This window comes from Phacochoerus africanus, chromosome 3 (genome assembly GCF_016906955.1).
Source record: "Phacochoerus africanus isolate WHEZ1 chromosome 3, ROS_Pafr_v1, whole genome shotgun sequence".
NCBI lineage: Eukaryota > Metazoa > Chordata > Mammalia > Artiodactyla > Suidae > Phacochoerus > Phacochoerus africanus.
In genome coordinates, this window is record NC_062546.1 from 24,168,582 (window position 1) to 24,192,037 (window position 23,456).

Here is a 23,456-nt window from a genome sequence, read left to right on the forward strand (position 1 = left end):
ACATCAATGCCAGTCTGAGCCTAATCTTTGACGTACACCACAGCTCACGGTAACACTGGATCCTTAACCCACTGAGTGAGGCCAGGGATTGAACCTCATGGATTGTAGTTGGGTTCATTAACCACTGAGCCACCACGGGAATTCCCCTGGGAATTTATTTTTGATACTTTTTTTTTTTTTTGCCTTCCTGAAAGTTTATACTGTTGGAGTTGATAGATGTTGGTAAATTAATTGGGCTTATGAATTTACCTATTTAAATTTTTTTCAGTGGCTTTCTTTGCAGTATCATTGCATCTTGTCTCTTTAAGTTAGGCCTATTGTGAATGGGTTCTCAAACAGAACCTTTTGTTAAGTGTGTGTTTTCTTTTCAGGTTCGAGATGTGAGGATGATTTCTGATAGAAATTCAAGACGTTCCAAAGGAATTGCTTATGTGGAGTTTGTTGATGTTAGCTCAGTGCCTCTAGCAATAGGATTAACTGGCCAGCGGGTTTTAGGAGTGCCAATCATTGTACAGGCATCACAGGTAATTTTTTTTTTCTCTTGGTTAAGGGTTTGGTCATTGATAGTGCTAGAAATCGGCTATTGCTTAGTGTTGTGCTGTAGTGCCTTGTACCTTATGTAATCGCAACTTACTAGATGTTCTCAGGGTAGCTTTAAAAAAATTTTTTTACCTTGATTTTGTTGGTAAAGGTGTGTTGTCAATATCATCCTATTCCATTTAAATACAAGTTGTAAGCAAGAGACTGGAGGGCTTGTTTTAGAAGCATATTGATTTGTAATGACTTATTTGGAGATAAAACCATCCAAGAACATGTTTTACCCTTCATATCTTTCAAATGGCATGATTTGACATTTTTTACAAGTTTAATATTTTCACTGTATTAAAATACATGCTTGTATAAGATCTTGTATAATGTTAAGAGTAGTTTGAACAGCTTAGCTGTCAGTTCTATCATTTCTTTTGAACTAATTTATTTTGAGAGTATCTTTTAAGATAAATTATGATTTAATTCTTCTTTGCTCATGGTCCACAATAATTGAGTGTTGCCTTTAGAAAAATTGTTAATAATTTTGTTCATTTATGTATGGAAAAATTGGGATATTTTCATGCATTAATATAGTATGAAAGTAATTTTAGGCTTTTTGTCAGTAGCTTTTTGTATTAAAGAAGTTGATTTCTGTTTACCTCCTGGCAACTCAGTTATTTACAATGGAGAATATAGGATGTAAAGAATATTTTTGAGCAATACAAGATAACAATGCCATGTTAGTTGCTTTTCAAACCCCTGAAATAAGTACTCCATACCTCCTAAATGATATGGTTACTTCATCAAGCTTACATCATTCCTTAGGCACAAAATGTATAACCATATCTAAAGTGAAATTGCAATTACACTGCTATCAGGCTCTTAATTATGGTCCTATGGTAGGTCCTGCTTAGTGATGTAGGAGTTTGTAATACTGGGTATTTATCGTTTGATTACATATAAAATGTTCTACGTTGCCCTAGTTTGTTAAAAGAAAAGGAGCTTCTGGTAGAATGTAAATTGAGGACTGCTTTCTTCGAGGACTTGGTCTGGGAGAAAGTAGCTGAACTGAATGGTTTACTTGGTTTGGTTTATATTAATGTAAATACATTCAAAGTGGGTAGTGATCTGGAGAGCACATTCATGTTACTGAATAATGAATGCATTTAACAATTCCAGGAAATAAACGTTCCGCATTTAACGTCTGGTGTTGCTTTAGATTTGTCATAATGTGGTTGTGATTAAGCACATTTCATGTATGAAATGCTTTGCATAATCGCTTTATATATGAGTTTTGTATGTACTCTTAAAATTTTTTTATGGTGGTAAAATGTGTAGTATAACTTAAAACTTATTTCAACCATTATAAGTGTATGTTAAAATGCCATTAATTAGAGTCACATGTAAGTGGAGTCATACAATATTTGTGCTTTTATGTATAATTTAATGTAATTTTGACATCAGTTGTCATTAAGCACACCTAAGGTTTGGGTGGGGTTTACTGCTCTGTTTAATAAAACTGTATCTATTCATTGCAAATGGATGTGTATGATGTGCATTTTGTCTTATCTAACTTGTAGGCAGAAAAAAACAGAGCTGCAGCAATGGCAAACAATCTACAAAAGGGAAGTGCTGGACCTATGAGGCTTTATGTTGGCTCATTACACTTTAACATAACTGAAGATATGCTTCGGGGAATCTTTGAGCCTTTTGGAAGGGTAAGGTCCAAATTTTTCAGTGGATCTGAAACAGGATCTTAAAACAAGGCCTGTTAACTAAATGATTTTTGTTCATCTGCTTTGTCATGTTTCTATGAGATTAATGTTCAAATGAGATGGGGTGATTCTATAAAGTTTTTGTGACAACTTGGCATATGGAGATTCCCAGGCTAGGAGTCCATTCGGAACTGTAGCCACCACCCTATACCAGAGCCACAGTAACGCAGGATCTGAACTGCATCTGCGAACTATGGTACAACTCAAGGCAACACCGGATCCTTAACCCATTGATCGAGGCCAGGGATCAAACCCGAGTCCTCATGGATGCTAGTTGGGTTCATTAACCACTGTCCTCATTTTATTTTATTTATTTATTTATTTACTTATTTTGTCTTTTTGCCATTTCTTGGGCCGCTCCTGTGGCATATGGAGGTTTCCAGGCTAGGGGTCGAATCACAGCTATAGCCGCTGGCCTACGCCAGAGCCACAGCAGCGCAGGATCCGAGCTGTGTCTGCGACCCACACCACAGCTCACGGCAACGCTGGATCATTAACCCACTGAGCAAGGGCAGGGATCGAACCTGCAACCTCGTGGTTCCCAGTCAGATTCGTTAACCACTGTGCCACCACGGGAACTCCGACTGTCCTCATTTTAGTTAAGAGATTTAGAATGAATGTTATTGGTATGCTCTGGTTTAGAAGTTTCTTGGTGTGGAGTATACTTTTCATTTTCTTTTCACTGCCCCACTCAATCCTTTTGTTACACTGTTTTAAGTGTCAATAGTTATAAAAAAGTTTGAGTGTTGATATTTGTGGGTGCTTTATTTATTGGAAATGTACACATACAAATGTTGCACAAATCATAATTATAATGAGTCGATCAGTCATTACAAAAAGATTATTCCTGAAACAACTAGAACATGAAGAAATACATGGGGGCTTATTTTAATTTTTCATGCTTTCCATGTATAGTCTGCTTAATTGGAATATTGTGATGTAATTCATATAATTCCCTCATTCAAGGTAAACATGTATGTTCAAAGAGTTGTGCAACCACCAACCACATCTAGTGTTATTTTCAATTATTCCAACAGTTAAAAGTTAACTGTTCCATAGGTATGGGCAATTTATTATGTCTGGCATAATTGAGAATTGAAGTTTGGTGTTTTTAAGCATAATGTGAAGGAAAAGTTAACTTCATTTCTGATTGTATTTTTAAAAGGATATCAGATTTTTAGTGAAGTTTTTTTCTTTGTCTTTAGGGCCGCACCCAACAGCACATGGAAGTTCCCAGGCTAGGGGTTAAATCGAGGCTGGGGCTGCTGGCCTAGGCCACAATCACAGCAATGCAGGATTCCAGCCCGGTCTGCAACCTACACCATAGCTCATGGCAACACCAGATCAGCCTGTGTCCTCATGTATGTTAGTCAGATTTGTTTCCGCTGAACCACAATGGGAACTCCAGATTTTACTGAGATTGTTTTAACATTTTTCCTATTCCATAGTGCATAACTTCTTTTTTAAAGAGTTTCTAGGACTCCAGAAGATTTTTTTGGGTGTGGGGCTGGGGGGAAGACATTTTAAATCATGTTTCAATGAATAAAATACTTTTACCTCCTCCTTTGCCTTATGTAAGTACTAATTGTGGTTTATGTTTTTAGATTGAAAGTATCCAGCTCATGATGGATAGTGAAACTGGTCGATCCAAAGGATACGGATTTATTACAGTAAGCAGTTACCATGATTAACATTATGACTTAAGGTTTCGATCTGAGTAGCTTATTGTAAAATTGTTACATTAACAGTTATTGATAGTGGAGATTAGTTACGGGTAGTAGGGAAAGGGGTATAGTTAGTATTTTCAGGTGTGTTTAAATTAGTTTGCTCTCAGTAGTCAATTCTCAGCTAAAAGTGTCTACCAAATATGAAACTTGTCTTGGTCATGGTCACTTTGCTTCGCCAGTTTTTCATGTAGTTGAAAGTCACACTTCTTTGCTTTTTAGGGTCGCACCTGTGGCATATGGAAGTTCCCAGACCAGGGGTCGAATCAGAGCTGTAGCCGCCAGCCTCCGGCACAGCCACAGTCACTCCAGATTTATGCCACATCTGAGACCTACCCCACAGCACATAACAGTGCTGGATCCTTTAACCCACTGAGTGAGGCCAGGGATTGAACGAACCCTAGTCCTCATGGATACTAGTTGGGTTTGTTACCACTGAGCCACAATAGGAACTCCTGAAGTCACTCTTCTTGACTTTTTTTGTGTGTGTGACGTTTCCTTGTCAGTTGCATTAAGGTCCCTTGGAATTGTGTTTTATTCAAAATCCATTTTACCTGGCCATACCACACAACTATGAACAGCCTTACCTTATTGCAAGTATTTGTTGCTGACCATTGAAGCCTATTCCCTTAAATAGGGTATGAAGTGGCAGCCATAATAATTGTGAATGAAGGTACCCCTTTTGGGGGACTGGGGGCCTTTAGGGCCGTACCCATGGCATATGGAAGTTACCAAGCTAGGGGTTGAATTGGAGCTGTGGCTGCCAGCCTACACAGCATTTCACAGCTATGCTGGATCCTTAACCCACTGAGTGAGGCCAGGGATCAGACCCTCATCCTCGTGGATCCTAGTTGGGTTTGTTAACCGCCGTACTGCGTAGGGAACACCTATAGGTACCCTTTTAAAAGTAAACTCTTCTGGAGTTCCCGTCTTGGCGCAGTGGTTAACGAATCCGACTAGGAACCATGAGGTTGCGGGTTCGGTCCCTGCCCTTGCTCAGTGGGTTAACGATCCGGCGTTGCCGTGAGCTGTGGTGTAGGTTGCAGACTCAGCTCAGATCTGGTGTTGCTGTGGCTCTGGCGTAGGCCGGTGGCTACAGCTCCGATTCAACCCCTGGCCTGGGAACCTCCATATGCTGCGGGAGCGGCCCAAGAAATAGCAACAACAGCAAAGACAAAAGACAAAAAAAATAAAATAAAATAAAATAAATAAAAGTAAACTCTTCAAGTTCCCATTGGGGCTTGTGGTAACGAACCCAACTGGTATCCATGAGAATCCAGGTTCCATCCATGGCCTCACTCAGTGGTTTGAGAATCTGGTGTTGCTGTGAGCTGTGGTGTAGGTTGTAGATGCAGCTCAGATCTGGCATTGCTGTGGCTTGGCATAGGCTGGCAGCTGTAGCTCTTATTTGACCCTTATTCTGGAAATGTCGTAGGAAACCGGTGTGACCTTAAAAAAATTTTTTTAATAAAATAAAAAATAAAAGTAAACTTCATGGATTACTTTATGATGCAATCCAGTTACACGATAGCTATTTTTCCAGTTATCTTCTAAGCTTGGAAAGTGTGGTTTAAAACACAGGTATTTGTCACCATTGCTGTCCTTTTAAGAATATGGAGTTCCCAGTTTTTAATCAAGAAGTAATAACTGTCGGAGTTCCCATTATTCCTCACTGGAAACAATCTAACTGGTATCCATAAGGATGCAGGTTCGAACCCTGGCCTCGCTCAGTGGGTTAAGGATCCAGCATTGCTGTGAGCTATGGTGTAGGCCAGCAGCTCTGATTCGACCCCTAGCTTGGGAACCTCCATATGCCGAGGGTGTGGTCCTTAAAACAAAAAATGAAAGAATAGTGAGTTCCCGTCGTGGTTCAGTGGTTAACAAATCCGACTAGGAACGATGATGTTGTGGGTTCGATCCTTGGCCTTGCTCAGTGGGTTAAGGATCTGACAATGCTGTAAGCTGTGGTGTAGGTCGCAGACGTGGCTGCGTTGCTGTGGCTGTGGCATAGGCTGGTGGCTACAGCTCCGATTGATTCCTAGCCTGGAAACCTTCATATGCCGAGGGAGCGGCCCTAGAAAAGGCAAAAAAGACCCAAAAAAAAGAAGAAAAAAAAAGGTATTTCCTTTACAAATTTAATGTAACATCTAAATGTATCCCATAGTAATGAGAATGTGTTCATTCATCAAAGGTGTTTTAACTGCCTCAGTGTATATTGATGAAAGAAGTTATTTATAAAACAGCAAGATAACATACTGTTTTCTTCCTAGTAACATTAGCATGGTTCTCTCACCCACCGTCACTAAAAAAAAAAAAAAGTGGTTAGTGGATTTTACATGCCACTTTCAATATTTCATTCTATTTACCATCTAAATGATTTAGTGTTCTGTATAATAGGTTTAGTGCTTGAATATTTGCTCAATCGACAGTTTTCACTAAAACACCACTGAGTGTCATGTAAACAATGATGGCATATTTTCCAAAGGATTTTAATTTTTTAATGTACGTATGAATGGTCACTTACTGATCTGTATGCAAAGCTAGATTGTGTAAGTTTATAACTTTCTGTAGTTGTTACTGCCTAAATAATGGAAAAATTGTTCAATTTTTAAGCAATTGTACATTCTAGTGAAAGATAACCCGTGGAATTAGTGACGTTATATCTTGTTCTACCATTAAATTAAAACCAGACCATGTGAATTTAAAGTTTTATTGTGTCTGTATCCTGAAATTAAGACTAGTTTAAGAGTTCCCTATAAGATCCAGTGGGTTAAGGATCCTGCAGCATTATCACTGCTGCATCAGGGGTTTGATCCTTGGCTCAGTAACATCTTTTGTTTTTTTTGTTTGTTTTTTTTAGGGCTACACCCGCAGCATTTGTTAATTCCCAGGCTAGAGGTTGAATCAGAGCTGTAGCTGCTGACCTATACCACAGCAACCCCAACATGAGCCACGTCTGTGAACTACACCACAGCTCATGACAACTCCATATCCTTAATCCACTGAGAGAAGCCAGGGATTGAACCTGCATCCTCAGGGATACTAGTCGGGTTTGTGAACCACTAAGCCACGATGGGAACTCCTTAGCTCAGTAATTTTGAATGCTGTGGATACAGCCAAGATTTTTTTTCTTTTTCTTTTTAGGGCCACACCCATGGCATATGGAGGTTCCCAGGCTAGGGGTCAAATTGGAGCTGTAGCTGACGGTCTATGCCACAGCCACAACAATATCAGATCCAAGCTGCATTAAAAACCTGAGTGAACTTTTTTTTGTGAATATTCACTTTTATGAGAGAAAAAAGTATTTTACTTCATCCTAGCATATTAAAGGGGATTTTGATGTTTGAAAAATCACTTTTCACACTGTATTACTAAGATTTTTGTATTCCTAAAGACAAGTCTCATTAACCTGATAATATTTTGCCATTTAAACAACCACATTAACAAATCTTTCTAAGTTTTGGTGGCCTGATAATTCAGATTATATTACTTGTTCCTTGAAATTTTTACATTATCTTTCCAGATTTAATTATTGAATATACTGGATTTAATAAGTATGCACTTTTTTACGTTGCATGTATAAGTGAACTAATTACTTGACTTTTATTTCATTGTCAATTATATAGTTTTCTGATTCAGAATGTGCCAAGAAAGCTTTGGAACAACTTAATGGATTTGAGCTCGCAGGAAGGCCAATGAAAGTTGGTCATGTTACTGAACGTACTGATGCTTCCAGTGCTAGCTCATTTTTGGACAGTGATGAACTGGAAAGGACTGGAATTGACTTGGGAACAACTGGTCGTCTCCAATTAATGGCAAGACTGGCAGAAGGTAAGTTTATTCTACTGTTGTGAATGATAGTTGTGGATATGTTAGTGAGAAAGGTGACCATGCAGATAAGTCAGTGGGAAAGATTTTTTCTTATTTTGGGATTGACTTTATTATCTTTGAGCAGCACTTGTAGTTTTATAGGTGAAATTCTGTGCCTTAACGTTCTAAAGGAATCTTACCTTCTGGTGCTGCTTTTCGAGTACCACCTCACATGTTTTAGAATTCCTTTTGCTTTCTTTAATAATTATGTTCACATACTTCAGGATAAATTAAGTTGCAGAGCTTATACTATATCCTGATTGTACAGTTGGCCCTCTATATATGTAGTTCCTGCATCCATGAATACAAAGGACAGACTGTATGTATCATGCTATTTTATGTAAGGGACCTTAGCCTTTGAGAGGGTCCTGGAAACATCTCCCTGTTCCAGCTACCAGCTACTGAGAGACCACATGTTTTATTGACATGATTTTGGTATTCAGCACCCGGAAATCAAGAATTTTCCCACTCTTAATAAAGCGGGACTTGAAAATCTATTCTTTTACAGGTACAGGTTTGCAGATCCCACCAGCAGCACAGCAGGCTTTGCAAATGAGTGGTTCTTTGGCATTTGGTGCTGTGGCAGGTAGGAATTGAATCTTTTCTATTGGAAATCATTGTTTTTTCACCTAATTCGAAAATTTGCCAAATTTTTGAATTTAAAAGGACTTACTGAGAATTCAATTCATCAAGTACTTTTAGCCTATAATTTAAAGAGTTCACATAAGGAAGTTGAGATAGAAAATAGTTATTTAATGGTTAATAATCTTTCAGGGTATTTTTGAACCCTGTATACTGTTTAATTGAAATTGCTGTAAGTTGTTACATCTTTTGAAATATATCACTTTCACTGAAGACCCCAAAGTTGATACTGTTTGAGAGGAAAAATTTTTTCTTAATGTTTGAGTTTAGAAAGCTACCAGAGGCCTTTAAATTAAGCTTTATTTAAAATAATAACAATATTAAGAGTACAGAAAAAAGTTGCTTTCTAAACTAGTACATAATACAGTTGACTCTTAATGCATGTTTGAATTGCAACAATTCACTTTCATGTGGGTGGTGTTGTTTTTTAATGATAAATACTACAGGAGTTCCCATCATGGCTCAGTGGTTAACAAATCTGACTAGGAACCATGAGGTTGCAGGTTCAATCCCTGGCCTTGCTCAGTGGCTTAAGGATCCAGCATTGCCGTGAGCTGTGATGTAGGTTGCAGGTGCGGCTCGGATCCCGAGTTGCTGTGGCTCTGGTGTAGGCCAGTGGCCTCCAATTAGAACCCTAGCCTGGGAACTTCCATATGCCTCAGGAGCGGCCCTAGAAAAGGCAAAGAGACTAAATAAATAAATAAATAAAAATAATAAATACTACAGCACCATGTGATCCATGGTTGGTTAAATCAGTGAATTCTGAATGACCAAGGATATAGAAGGCTGACTAAGTTACAGCTTTCCAACTGCCCAGGTGGTTGGATTCCCTAACTCCCAAGTTGTTCAAAGGGCAATTGTATTTTGAGATTTTTAGTTAGGGAATCAATTTTCCAGAGAGGTCAGGAAAAGAGAAAATGACGGATAGTTACACTTAGTGGTTCAGTTTATGAAACACATGTTCTAATCTTGGTTGTGGCTCAGTGGCCTGAACTTTGCTTTTATAAACCTTGATGTTAACCCAAACCTATGAACTAGGATAGTGTTGAATTTTGAAATGTTGAAGATTTGCTTTTAGAGTATCTAATGAGAACCACTTCTTGTATTTCAGACTTTGATGACAGGAAATACTAACCCATGAAAGTATGGCTATTTTCTATTATGAGTTGGTTCTTTGATAATTAAAAAGCATTAAAGTAGAGGATTGTTTTTGCTTGTATGTTATTCTTTGCCATTTATTAGAGAGGTGGGTGTTACCATCTTCCTCATTTAGTGAATATCTGGAGTTTGTGAGTGCTTTAGAAAACCTGCCATTAGGGTCTTGTGTTTTTTGTCAAACTGTATGATTTATATTGAAATAGGAATTACTGATATGAGTTCCTATTGTGGCTCAGCAGGTTAAGAACCCAATATAGTGTCAGGATGTGAGTTTGATCCTTGGCCTTGCTAAGTGGGTTAAGGATCTGGCGTTGGCCTCAAGCTATGGCTTAGGTCGCAGATGTAGCTCAGATCCTGTATTGCCATGGCTGTGTCCTAGGGCCGGCAACTATAGCTGTGATTTGACCCCTAGCCTGGGAACTTCCATATGCCTCACATGCTGGCGTAAAAATTAAAAAAAAAAAAAAACAAGCATTAATGCATTTTTTTATTTGAGTTATTTGACGAATGTTTCCTTAAATTATTGTTTTGTTTATTTTGACTTTTTGAACAAGTATTAGACATTTAATTTCTTCACAATGATCACATAGTCATAGATGCCACTTGCAGTAATTGAAGATACTAAAGAAGATACTAAACCCATCACTTCCTGAACTATATCCTAGTCTGTAGTTTGAAAGTTAATTATTTTACCTGAAAACTTACCCTTGTATTATTTCCCATTGTTCAGTTCATTCTTTGAGTAGTTTAGAGAAATGCTTGATTGTTTACCGTATTTTAGGTATTTCATTTGAGGTTAGTGTGTACCTTGAGGGATTTAATGCAAGGACATGATTCATTTCTTAACAATCTTATGTTATATTTTGGGTGCCGTATCAAATGTATTGATTTGTTGTAAACAGTATATATATGCCTAATTGAAGATTTTCATTATTAGATAGTATTTTTTCCCTCACCTATTATTTTCTCCTATGATAAAGTGAATGATGACACTTCTCTGGGCATACTCACTGGGTAGTTTATATTAAAGATGAAAATTATAAATGTACTTATGGACTGCTTAGAATAAGCCGTTTGAAAGGTGATTTTAAAATTCGATTCTGGAGTTCCTATTGTGGCGCAGTAGGTTAATGATCCAGGTTGTTGCTGTAGAGGTGCCAGTTCAATTCCTGTAGTGAGTAGAGGATCAGGTGTTATTGCAGCTGTGGCGAGGGTCTCCGCTATGGCTCTGAATTGATCCCTAGACTGGGAACTTCCATATGCTGTGGGGACAGCCATAAAAGGGGAAAAAACATTTGATTGTTTTCTTAAAACTTCCCTTAAATTGCTGTTACAACTGAATTAATAATCAACACTCAGTTTTTAGGTAAAAATTTACATAACTGGATATTTTTCTTCAGAGAGTCGTTGAAAGTTAATACATTTCTTGTTAAAATAAATCCTTCAGTGTTTATATATTTGAGGCCATTGTCCCCTAAGCCCTTTAAAGCTTTTTTTTGAAATCAAGAGTGCTGCATCTCAATATCCATGTCTTTACTCAGGAAGCTTAACAGGTCTTTTTAAAGATAAGTTAGTACTAAACTTAATGAAACCCATGCTTTGTTTCCTCACTTGGCACAAATGACCTGAATAATCATTTTTGAAATTTTGATAGGGATTTTTATACATTAATATGGCATGGATTTCTGATATCTATACATTCTTTCCCATTTTAGGAAAAGACAAATTGTGTAATAATTTAAAGTTTATTGACAGTGTTTTATGGTCATGTCTTCAAGTTCCTTCAGTATACACCAGTTACATTTCTGCAACTCCCTGAGATGCCAATTTTGAGCACCTAGAACTCAGGTATTCTTACATCCCCATGTAACTTGGGATGCAGATCCCTTTGCAATTTTGCCCATGTTTTATGATCATTTTCTGTACTCAAAAGAAAACCTGAATTGTAATAAAGGACTGCAGCTGAATCACATGTTATTGAAAATTAGATTACTGAATCGAAACAATTTCTCTGTCATATTTTTATAACTTAAACTTCAAAGAGGTCCCATTGTGGCTCAGTGGTAATAATCCTGACTAGTAGTATTCATGAGGATGCAGGTTTGATCCGTCCTCATTCTGTGGGTTGAGGATCCGGCGTTGCCATGAGCTGTGGTGTAGGTTGCACATGCGGCTCTTATCTTGCGTGGCTGTGACTGTGGCATAGGCCAGTGGCTACAGCTCCTGTGCAACCTCTAGTCTGGGAACCTCTGCATGTGGCAGGTGGGGCACTAAGAATACAAAATGAATAAATAAAAGGATTATCATATGATTCATCAGTTGTTTTTCTGGGTATATATATTATACCCAAAAGAATTAGAATAAGAATTGAAGAGATACTTACACCCCCACATGACTGTGGTATTACAATCACCAAGATGTGGAAGCAAGTCAAGTGCCTACCTACTAATGAAAGGGTAAAGTAAATGTAGCAAATAAACTTCAAGATATTATGGCACTCAAGAGTTGTTGCTGTTTTCACTTACATGCTGGCAGTTTTCTTGTAATTTGCCTCTAATGTATAATGTTGGCAATTATATGAGACAGTAGTTGCTGTTGTGGAATGGGGAGATTGTCCTTGCAATGCCAAGGTGCAGGTTCAGTCCACAGCCCCACGCAGTGGGTTTTTGGATCCTGCATTGCCAAGCTGTGGCATAAGTTGCAACTGTGTCTTAGATCTGATCCCTGGCCTGGAAAATCCATGTGCCTCAGCAGCCAAAAAAAATACCTTGGGGAGTTCCCGTCGTGGCGCAGTGGTTAGCGAATCCGACTAGGAACCATGAGGTTGCGGATTCGATCCCTGCCCTTGCTCAGTGGGTTAAGGATCTGGCGTTGCCATGAGCTGTGGTGTAGGTTGCAGACGCAGCTCGGATCCTGCGTTGGTGTGGCTGTGGCTGTGGCATAGGCCGGTGGCTACGGCTCCGATTCGACCCCTAGCCTGGGAACCTCCATATGCCGCAGGAGCGGCCCAAGAAATAGCAAAAAGACAAAAAAAAAACAAAACCTTGGTAAAAATTAGCATTTTTATTTTTAATACAGACTGGATACTTAGATTATTCTTGTATTTCATAAATTATTGTAAATCTGATTAGATTTTCCTCCTAATTAAATATCCAGACTAGGCCTGGAAACAGACTTAATAAAACTGCTAACTTCTGGGCTAGATTTGACATTCCAAAACTTGAAAGAGCTCTTAAAAAGAAAATTCATGTGCGCTTAGAATGGTGTCTTTTTCAGTGATGATATTCCTGCTACTTAATTCGTAGGTTATTAAAAGTGTTTCACCTATACTATTGCAGTATTTACTGTTTTACTGTAAATCTTTTAAAAATGCTTACTGACACTGATAGAACAGTCAAATATCCCAAGTACTTGGAATTGAATTCTCAAGATCAGGGTTTTCATGCATTTTCTGACCGGTGTGCTTCCCTTTCCCCATTTCCCATTATTCCCATGTGGAGAGTAGTATAGACTAATGCATTTGAGATGTGGAATAGTAGTAGGAATAGGAAGAGAGAGGTGTAAGTAAGTTTCTTAGGATCGGAGGAAAGAAAAAGGCCCCCAAAGCCTTGTCAATGAGGAATGGGGAAGGAGGTTTGGCTGCCAGGTTTTACTATAAGTACCTTATGATAAACCCTGCTACCATAGTCCTCTTTTATTAATACTTTCCTGACATTTACCCTGTTAGTTGAGGCTCTTCATTGTTCCTGCACTGAGCTGTAGAATTCTCTTTTGTTATAGATTTGCAAACAAGACTTTCCCAACAGACTGAAGGTGAGTTGAGTTTTTTATTTGTTTTTGATGTGGATGTAAATGTAGCAAGACAGTTGTATATATAGTTATTATTGTAGTTTGTATTTTAGGCCTAATTTTGTAAGAATGACATATGGTGTCATTACTACAGCTGTCTGGTGACTCACATTTAGAAGGCCTATTCCAAGTCATTACAATTACACAGATATAAAGATAGTAAATGTCCATGCCTCTTTTTGTTTTAGTTTGCTTATAATTATTTTTACTTTTGTATGTTTCTGTTCTGATTATAATAACTCATGTAGATGGCAAAAAAATGAAATTTGTCATTTTTTAGACAAATCTTTCAAAACATGGAGTCTGCCCAGTTAATATAATACTGACTCTAATACCAGTGATTTGTGTAAGAAGTACCAAGCAGTGAGTGATATTATCCAGAACTAAATTGCATGCAGATGTCAGAGATAGAAATAGTTTCTAAAATAGGCTATTTTTTCCAATTACCTAGTAAATCCGTCATTTAATAGAGCATTTTAATTGAGGTGGTTTGGTCTTACAGTTTTGTAAGACTTAGTATAGTATAGTATACTTAGTATAATAAATGTAATAGGGTCTTACAGTATATAAGTTGTTTGGGGAAATTATTCTGTAAGATAAAGGTCTGTCCTTGATCTCCTTGTTCCGTGATAGTCAGGAATTAAATGTATGTATACTACTTCTTCCAGCAAATGTACAACTGTACTCAATCTTTTTTTTCTAACAGATTTTAAAAGTAGAATTGGATTTTTCTCTTAGCTGTATTTCTATGTTAAATTCATTGTTTTCTGCATTTATCTAGGTTGAGCTGGGATATTTCAATCATACCTTTAATAATATTTTTGAGTATTCATAGCATATAATGACCTTCTAGTATTTTTTCCAAGGTTACTTCCATTTGTTTATGATAAGGTATATATAGTAGGATTCGTTTGTCTTCATTGTAACACTAGCACTCTTGCATCTTTTTTTCGAATAGAATTTGCCATGTTATTTTAGCATTTTTATTTTATTGAGCATTTTCTGAAAGACGAACAACTTGTTGGAGTTCCTGTTACGCCTCAGTGGTTAACTAATCCGACTAGGAACCATGAGGTTTCGGGTTCGATCCCTGGCCTCGCTCAATGGATTAAGGATCCGGCGTTGCCGTGAGCTGTGGTGTAGGTTGCAGACATTGCTCGGATCTGGCGTTGCTGTGGCTCTGGCTTAGGCCGGTGGCTACAGCTCCAATTAGACCCCTAGCCTGGGAACCTCCACATGCTGTGGGTGCAGCCCTAGAAAAGACGGACAAAAAAAACAAAAACAAAAAAAATTTGTTTATTGAAGTAAACTAAGGAAGCAAAAAGCACTTGTAGGGGCTTCCCTGGTGGCTCAGAGGGTTAAGGATCTGTCATTGTCATTGCTGTGGCTCAGTGGCTGGTGTGGCGGGGTTCAATTCCTGGACCCAAAACTTCCGCATGACGCAGGTTCAGCCAAAAAAAAAAATATTTGCGGTCCTATCAGAAATGATTTTTTATAATGTATTTCATACACAGCCCTAAATTTTGTTCAGTGTAATATTTCTGATGTTTCCTCAGGTTATTGTTCATTGCAGTTACCCTCATTTCTAATGCACTGTTTTATCCGTAGCTGTATTTATATTTGTTATGTATTGGAATGAAATTTGGTCAAATATTATGATTACGGTGAGTTCTATAACTGCTACTGGTGGTAATGTTTCCTATATCATGTAAAGGGAGTGGAGCATCTACCTTGAAAAATGTTCTCATTTAAAACCAATGGGTTTGAATTTGCTCCTTAGTGTTAATTTCTAGTAGTTTTCATAATTTTTAAATTTATGGATGCATAATTAATTTATGGATACATGTTACTCATTTTAATGTTTCTCTTGCTAAAACAGGACCTAATCATTTTTAAAGTTTTAGTTTGATTTTACAATAGGTTTATAGTCATAAGACATTAAATCTTAAATACTTGGATGATGTCATGTATATTCTTTTCAAAAATTTCGTCTTTTTGAAAGAAAATATGTAACTATATATTCATGGGCAGAAACCTAAGAAATTCAACAAGGTGTGTCTGTGTATATATATATATATATATATATATATATATATATATACACATACATACATACATACTCTGATTTAGCTGGAATTTTAAAGATTGTATTTTCATCATCCCCTTCTTGGGGTATAAACTCCAGCAGTCCTACGAAATCTTTTTATTCCCCTGATTTTGTATTGATATTTGTCTAGTTGAATGGATTTTCGCTAACTTAAGGTTTAATTTCCCTTAAAAAATGAAGCTCCCTTGAGTTCCCTTATTTTAGTGGTTAGGATTTTTTGCTTTCACCACTGCTACCTGGGTTCAATCCCAGATCCCACATTAAGACTCACACCACAGCCAAAATAATAATATAAAACTCTTGAGTTCCTGCTGTGGTGCAGTGGGTTAATGCTCAGGCTTGTCTCTGGCTATGCTGGTTTATGTCCCAGCTTGTCACAGTGGGTTAAGGATCTGGCGTTGCTGCAGCTGTGGCATAGGTGGTAGCTACTGCTGGGATTTGTTCCCTGGCCCTGGAGAACTTCATGTACCTTGGGCATGGACGAGAAAAAAAATAAAATTGGGTTTGGTACATTGATAGTATTATCAGCTACAGAGAATTAGTGAAGTGATTGAATACCCTAATTTCCCACTTTGGGTTCAGTGGTTATATTTGGCTTTGTTTTATTTAGAGGGATATTCTGATGCATTTTCCATGAAACTGATTTCTTTTTTTTTTTTTCTTCTTCTTTTAGCTTCAGCATTAGCTGCAGCTGCCTCTGTTCAGCCTCTTGCAACACAGTGTTTCCAACTCTCTAACATGTTTAACCCTCAAACGTAAGTATTTTACTTTGGTCAAGTTCAGAAGGGTATGCTGTGAAAGCTTTAATGTTTATAATGTGTAAGCTAACATTTAGGATGTTTCAACTGCAACAATTTTGATTCTTTCAGTGTAATTATTTTTATGCAAATTAGAAATAATTGCAAGATTGAAAGTTGAAAGCTTGGCAGATTTTGTTTTGCATTTATATCTAGCAGGTTTTTTTTTTTGTCTTTTTTTTGCTATTTCTTTGGGCCACTCCCGCGGCATATGGAGGTTCCCAGGCTAGGGGTCGAATCGGAGCTGTAGCCACCGGCCTACGCCAGAGCCACAGCAACGCAGGATCCGAGCCGCGTCTGCAACCTACACTGCAGCTCACGGCAACGCCGGATCGTTAACCCACTGAGCAAGGGCAGGGACCGAACCCACAACCTCCTGGTTCCTAGTCGGATTCGCTAACCACTGCGCCACGACGGGAACTCCTATATCTAGCAGTTTTTTTTTTTTTTGGTCTTTTGTTGTTGTTGTTGCTATTTCTTGGGCCGCTCCCGCGGCATATGGAGGTTCCCAGGCTAGGGGTCTAATCAGAGCTGTAGCCACTGGCCTATGCCAGAGCCACAGCAACGCGGGATCCGAGCCACGTCTGCAACCTACACCACAGCTCACGGCAACGCCGGATCGTTAACCCACTGAGCGAGGGCAGGGACCGAACCCGCAACCTCATGGTTCCTAGTCGGATTCGTTAACCACTGCGCCACGATGGGAACTCCTATCTAGCAGTTTTATGTGAAGCTTGTATCCGTTTGTTTCCTTGTTTTTAGGGCCGCACCTGTGGCATAATGAAGTTACTAGGCCAGGGATCAAAACAGAGCTGTAGCTTCCAGCCTCTGTCACAGCAGTGCCAGATCCAAGCCAGGTCTGCAACCTGTATATACCACAGCTCACAGCAACAGCAATCCCTTAACACACTGAGCTAGGCCAGAGATCAAACTTGCATCCTGATGGATACTAGTCGGGTTCGTTACCACTGAGCTACAACAGGAATTCCCGTATCCGTATTAGTTTCTATCACCAGTATACTTTTTTCTAGTCCTATGAAATGGTGATAAGCTTGGTGAAAGTGTCTTTTTTTATATTATATAAGTTTGAGTAGTGTCTAATAGACTTAATACTTTGTTCCAGAGAAGAAGAAGTTGGATGGGATACAGAGATCAAAGATGATGTGATTGAAGAATGTAATAAGCATGGAGGAGTTATTCATATTTATGTCGATAAAAATTCAGCTCAGGTATTCTTAATAGAAATTGTTACTCTCTGATCTCTTTATTTTCACATTCTTGGGGCATAGTTTCCTTAGAGGGAATTTTTGTAGTTTCCTAAAAGAAGTTTTAACATACTGACTAAATAAATACACCCCCTCCAAAATAGAGATGCTTTCAAATAGTTGAAGATGAAGTAGATCAGGTCATCATTTAGCAGTGCTGCTGGTTAGTGTTCAAAGCTTGCTATGATGTTCTGGCACCTTGATTTCATTGTTTAGCATCTTTCAAACCAGAAGATAGTAACAAGGCCAGTTTTGGGGAGAAGAGGGAGGATAAACTATTTTCAATAAGATTCTAGGTATATATAGTAGCTAGTGAAACACTTACGTCATTATAGAGCATTTCATTTTTCTGCAGGTAACATGAATAAACCTATTGGAAACTATGTTGTATAGCACACCACTTTTAACCTTTTTTGTTTTATTTTAGGGCAATGTGTATGTGAAGTGCCCATCAATTGCTGCAGCCATTGCTGCTGTCAATGCACTGCATGGCAGGTGGTTTGCTGGTGAGTTTGACTTTTTTTCTGAATGATTATTATTAATGGTGTCATCTAAGTGAAGATGCTAAACCCTCATATCTGTTTCTTTCAACAGGTAAAATGATTACAGCAGCATATGTACCTCTTCCAACTTATCACAACCTCTTTCCTGATTCTATGACAGCAACACAACTACTGGTTCCAAGTAGACGATGAAGGAAAATATAGTCCCTTATGTACATAGCTTTTTTTCTTTCTTGAGAATTCATCCTGAGTTATCTTTTATTTAGATAAAAATAAAGAGGCAAGGGTCTACTGTCATTTGTATACAATTCCTGTTACCTGAAAAAATAAAAATGTTAACAGGAATGCAGTGTGCTCATTCTCCCTAAATAGCAAATCCCACTGTATACAAAGCTGTTCTCTTGTTCTGCCTTTTAATTGTACATGTAGAAAATTACATTAAGGATATATAGGAATAGTTCTAGGGGACAAATGTGCTTAACATAAAAAGGCAGACAGGGATGCAATGATGTTTTTAATGTTTCAGAAGCCTAACTTTTTACACAGCAGTTACATTTCACTAATGTTGATATTTGGTTAATGGTTTAACAGAGGTTTCTGAAATACAGTTTGTGGAATTTTAAGGCAGCTAAAAGGGCTGTTTGATTAACATCTCATCCTGCATTCTGACCAATTGGCAAGGAAAGGAATTTCAAATTACATTTCTGGATGGTATCTTTTTCAATTAATGTATCTGTAAAAGTTTCTTTGTAAATATTATGTGTTGTAGTGTGTCTAAGATTCCAAACAAAATGATCCCTGCATTTCCTCAAGATGTTTAGTGACAGTCTGGTAAGCAAAGCAGTCTGAGCAAGAGATAGGAAATGCAGAAATAGGTTTTGTCTGGTTGCATATAATCTTTGCTCTTTTTAAGCTCTGTGAGCTCTGAAATATATTTTTGGGTTACTTCAGTGTGTTTGACAAGACAGCTTGATATTTCTATCAAACAAATGACTTTCATATTGCAACAATCTTTGTAAGAACCACTCAAATAAAATTCTCGTAAAAAGGCCACAAGAAATCTTCATTTTTGAAATGTTTTAAAGTCATAGAAACTTGAAGGTAGAATATTATTAGTTTCTTTGACTTTTTAGAGTTTCTTCTTCCTCTTTGGGAAAATTCTTAGTGAAATTGTTGATCTTAAGTTGCCCCTGTACATTCCTTAGTCTACCTTAGTTCTACTATACTTCGTATTTGGGGTATTGTATGAAAGAAAGCTGAATAATTTTTCAGAAAGAAAACCATACAGATTTGCCCAGGCCTCTCCCCTTTGTTGTCTTGAGCATCTTTATGGGGGAAAAAATTGCTTTGCTATTTAAAGAATTGAATGGAAGCTTGTAAGTTAAAACTGGTTTCCCAAATTGAATTGCATTTGTCAAGCTTTTACTTTACATGGGCAGCAAGCTTTCCAAACACTTTGTGTTCTGAACTCTGCTTCGAGTTTGTATGTGTAGGTTGAACCTTTTTGAGTAGGCTAGGTTGCTCCTAATTGCTCCTTCCCATTACTGATTTCCTCACCTGCCTATTTGTTTTTACTGTACTGTTAGGGTTGAAGCACAAGTATTACAGGTTTATATCAAGATACTTAGTTTGAATTTGAAGGCATTATACAACTATCTACCAACTTTGTTGTGGGACTTTTGTAATTCCCTTACTTGGTTCAGTTATTTAACTTAAGTTTCAAGAGTCAAGTTAACTATTTTTGAACACTAGGTAGCAGTAAGTGTTCATGGGTCACAAGGGGATATATATATGTCAACTTTTTCTTTCCAAAGTCTCCAAGTATCTAAATAATTAAAAATTTTATTCTTGAATCAAGTACTATCAGGTTTGTTTTCGTCATTCCTTTCTAGGGAATTGGGACAGCAAATGTGCCCTTAGGCATTTAATACTGTTAAGAGGTGACAAGTTTGTCCACCACCTAAGAAAGAAGTTTGGGTTGTAAATGATGCCCAAAGCAAGTTTGTTAGGCATTTAATAATAAAGAATAACTTGGAATACCCTGGTGGCTCAGTGGATTAAGGATCTGGCATTGTCACTGGTAGAACGGGTTTGATCCCTGGCTGGGGAATTTACATATGCTGCAAGTGTGGCCAAACAATTTAAATGGCTATTCTCAGATCATTTAAGTAATACTAGTTCCTGGGATGACAACCACTTGGTTGTGAAGTCTGTATTCTTCCATAGCTATTTTGGTTTGTCCTTGATTGCAGTTGGATTCTGAGTGTCTGTGTGCCCTCAAATATTCCAGTTAGGTTATTTTTCTGTGTAACATTTATTACCATTTTCTTTTTCCTTTTTTTTTTTTTGGCCTTTTCTTGGGCCGCTTCCCGCGGCACATGGAGGTTTCCAGGCTAGGGGTCTAATTGGAGCTGTAGCCACTGGCCTACGCCAGAGCCACAGCAAGGATCTGAGCTGTGTCTGCAGCCTATACCAACACCAGATCCTCGACCCACTTAGCAAGGCCAGGGATAGAACCCTCCACCTCGTGGTTCCTAGTCGGATTCGTTAACCACTGCACCACAACGTTAGTGACAGATACTTGGCAGGGCAGCTCCGCTTAGAAGAATGTCAAGGAATTATTTTGCCTCTACAGGTGAGGGGTGCTTCTCATTACTAGGAAACTACCATAAGCCAGTTAGTAAAATGGGGTGGGGGTGTCAGTGTCAGCTTTTGAAAATCATGGGGATTTATTCCTTTTGAGGCTACAAAAGTTGGAATTTTTTTTTTTTTCTGGTCAAATCATATGAAGGACAATTTTTTGAAAATAAAAGTTAACCTTTCAGTATGACCTTGAGAAGATCTAGACCTGCCACTATTTTAAAGGTGAAAGACAGTCTGATAGCACTAACTTTATTAAAGAGTCCAATAATAAGGTTTACTGTAACCTATGGAAAGTCCAAAAAATGTTTCAGGTTAGTGAAACAAGACACCAAACCTATTTAGTGCATCTCTCTTAACTGTGTAATAGGCTGCATGTGAGAAGAAAAATGCTTCCAAAAGAAACTCAATATTCAAAGGATTGTTTTATTATAGTACATGGGCTGGGACTGATTGGAGAGGCTGGATGTAGTGGGCAACCACTGCCCTGGTTAGCATCGGATGCCCATCCCGATGGCCATGAATGTGCCAAAGGTGCCGCCACTCTGCATCATGGTTTTCCCGATGCCGCCCATCAGCTCCCGACCCCGCATTCCGATCCTGAGAGGAGGAAATCAAGATGGGGCCAATTGGGAACAAAAATACAAGAGGGAATGGGGAAATTAACTGCCGCTTTTCAACTTAATTATAATCAGGACATTTCACATGAGGTGGGTAAAGGATCATCAGGTTCTCTAGGTGGATTCAACTGTCTTCAGATTGTGGGAGGCAGCAGAAACAGTGTAAAGAACATGGAAAGGGAAGCCATATTTTTGTGCTGCTTTTACCTCCAGAGTATATATGATCTGGTTAACAACATCTGTCTTTTAGACGACATTAAAACAGTGATTGGGGAGTCGTACATGGATTCCAGAACTAGATTAGCAATTTACAGGCTGTGTCAAGTGTAAAATAGGGATCATAACAGGGTTGTTAACAGCATTCAGCACAGAGATGGGCACTAAGTGCTCGATAAATGGTTTTTTCTTTTTTTTTTTTTTTTCACTTTTTAGGGCCGCACCCCCAGCATATGTAGGTTCCCAGGCTAGGGGTCCAGTTGGAGCTACAGCTGCTGGCCTACACCACAGCCACAGCAACAACAGATCCTTAACCCACTGAGCGAGGCCAGGGATTGAACCCGCAAACTCATGGTTCCTAGTCGGATTCATTTCCACTGAGCCACAACGGGAACTAAATAGTAATTTTTAATTTATTAAGATCCATACAGTCTCTCTTAGGTGTGAAAATGACATTCTACATTCTACTCCCAGAAAGGTGAAATTAATCAGCAAGTTTGCTATGTGCAATTGGAAATAAATATAATATTTAACACAAAAGGAATACAATTTATTGAGCACATGACATATGCCACATTCTGTGTGTGCTCTGATTTGATCCTTTAAACTATGAGGTAGCAGTTACAGACCTCACTTTACACATGAAACGCAGGCTCCAATTTCCCTAAGGTTACAGAATGAGTAAGGGCCAGAGAGCGTTTTAAAGTCAGAGCTCATATTCAACCATTTAGGCTTCCAACCTGTCCTCCCAGACTGAAGGTGTTTAGAAAATCTGGCTCGTTAAAGGCCAGAGGGAATTGGAGTAAGTAGGCTCTATCCTGGCTGCAGGTCGAGTGGTGAGCGGTGTGGACCGAGAAAGTCTGGTAGTCCCGCCCAGAGATCACCGCCCGCCCCCCTCACCTGAGACAGGAAAAGGTGCCGAAGAGCGCCCCTGCCGCCATGCCCACGGCGCAACCCATCACAAAGCCCATCTTCACGCGGTCAAAGCAGCTTGGCTGGGACTGTCCGTAAGGCCCCACGGCCACAGGCATCTGCGGGGTTGGAAGGTTAGGGAAGTACGGGCCTAGCCGCCAGCCAGAGACCAGAGCGGGGGCGGGAGGAGCTAGGGTGAAGAGTGGGCCCAAGGGTTCGGGGAAATCTGTAAGGGGAAACAAGGGTGTAGCCCGACTCCATTGCCCTCTTAGCGTTCGAGTCCCCGCGCCGCGGCACCCCCACCTCACCTCGCTCGTGGCCTCCGTCGCTGAGTTCTACGTCTCACACCGAACGCGAGGCGGAGCGTATAGCACAGCTCCGATAATCGCTTCCGGAGCGCGGAGTTGTACTTCCGGGATTCGGTAGCCGAGGACCGCGGCCGCTTCGGGCGGGGGCTTCTGCCGCCAGGATCATGCTACTGCGAACCGCTTCGAGGCGGGTGGCCGCAGCCGTGCTCGCCGCTGCCAGGCCGAGGGCCAAGGCGCCCACTCGGGGGCTGCGCCTGCGCGGTACGCTCCCTGGCCCGCTCGCTGACACTTCTCTGGCGACGCCGATCTTTCCCTTGTGTGATATGGCGCAACTGAATATTCAGGAGCGTCCCTCTTCCGCCAGCTACCCGGCCCCTCTGACTCTTCCTCTTAGGTGCACCCCTCAAACTTTCTCAGGCCGGCCCTCTGAACGGTTGAGTTCGCTGCGCGCCCCCTCCCGCACTATAGATCCTGCCCCGCAGGCCCTCAGAGCCCTTGAGGCTTGGCCTTAGGACCTCTCCTGCCCAAATTTTAGAGATGCT

General features: G+C 39.3%; 3 protein-coding genes across 9 annotated transcripts in view; 2 read left to right on the forward strand and 1 right to left on the reverse strand.

Annotated features, from left to right (window-relative positions):
- RBM39 (RNA binding motif protein 39) overlaps window positions 1-19,269 on the forward strand; it is a 31,786-nt gene extending 12,517 nt beyond the window's left edge. For 3 of the 5 annotated variants that reach the window (XM_047771200.1, XM_047771202.1, XM_047771205.1), the window contains 10 exons: window positions 372-524; window positions 2,109-2,246; window positions 3,908-3,973; window positions 7,654-7,858; window positions 8,406-8,483; window positions 13,460-13,510; window positions 16,327-16,408; window positions 17,574-17,679; window positions 18,143-18,221; window positions 18,310-19,269. In XM_047771200.1, the coding sequence (XP_047627156.1) occupies window positions 372-524; window positions 2,109-2,246; window positions 3,908-3,973; window positions 7,654-7,858; window positions 8,406-8,483; window positions 13,460-13,510; window positions 16,327-16,408; window positions 17,574-17,679; window positions 18,143-18,221; window positions 18,310-18,410 (1,059 nt within the window). In that variant the 3' untranslated portion in view covers window positions 18,411-19,269. The remainder of the gene's footprint in view (window positions 1-371; window positions 525-2,108; window positions 2,247-3,907; window positions 3,974-7,653; window positions 7,859-8,405; window positions 8,484-13,459; window positions 13,511-16,326; window positions 16,409-17,573; window positions 17,680-18,142; window positions 18,222-18,309) is intronic. The other 2 variants (XM_047771201.1, XM_047771204.1) reach the window with 1 other exon arrangement.
- Window positions 19,270-21,264: 1,995 nt separating this feature from the next.
- Window positions 21,265-23,031, reverse strand: ROMO1 (reactive oxygen species modulator 1). Its single transcript, XM_047771209.1, has 3 exons — window positions 22,915-23,031; window positions 22,595-22,725; window positions 21,265-21,458 (listed from the first exon to the last, which is right to left on the reverse strand). Exons 2-3 carry the CDS (start codon window positions 22,723-22,725, stop codon window positions 21,350-21,352), a joined length of 240 nt encoding a protein of 79 aa, XP_047627165.1. The 5' UTR covers window positions 22,915-23,031; the 3' UTR covers window positions 21,265-21,349.
- The window catches only part of NFS1 (NFS1 cysteine desulfurase), a 29,423-nt gene continuing 28,963 nt past the window's right edge, over window positions 22,997-23,456 (forward strand). The window contains exon 1 of one of the 3 annotated variants that reach the window (XM_047771206.1): window positions 22,997-23,175. In XM_047771206.1, coding sequence (XP_047627162.1) covers window positions 23,079-23,175 — 97 coding nt within the window. In that variant the 5' untranslated portion in view covers window positions 22,997-23,078. The remainder of the gene's footprint in view (window positions 23,176-23,456) is intronic. The other 2 variants (XM_047771208.1, XM_047771207.1) reach the window with 2 other exon arrangements.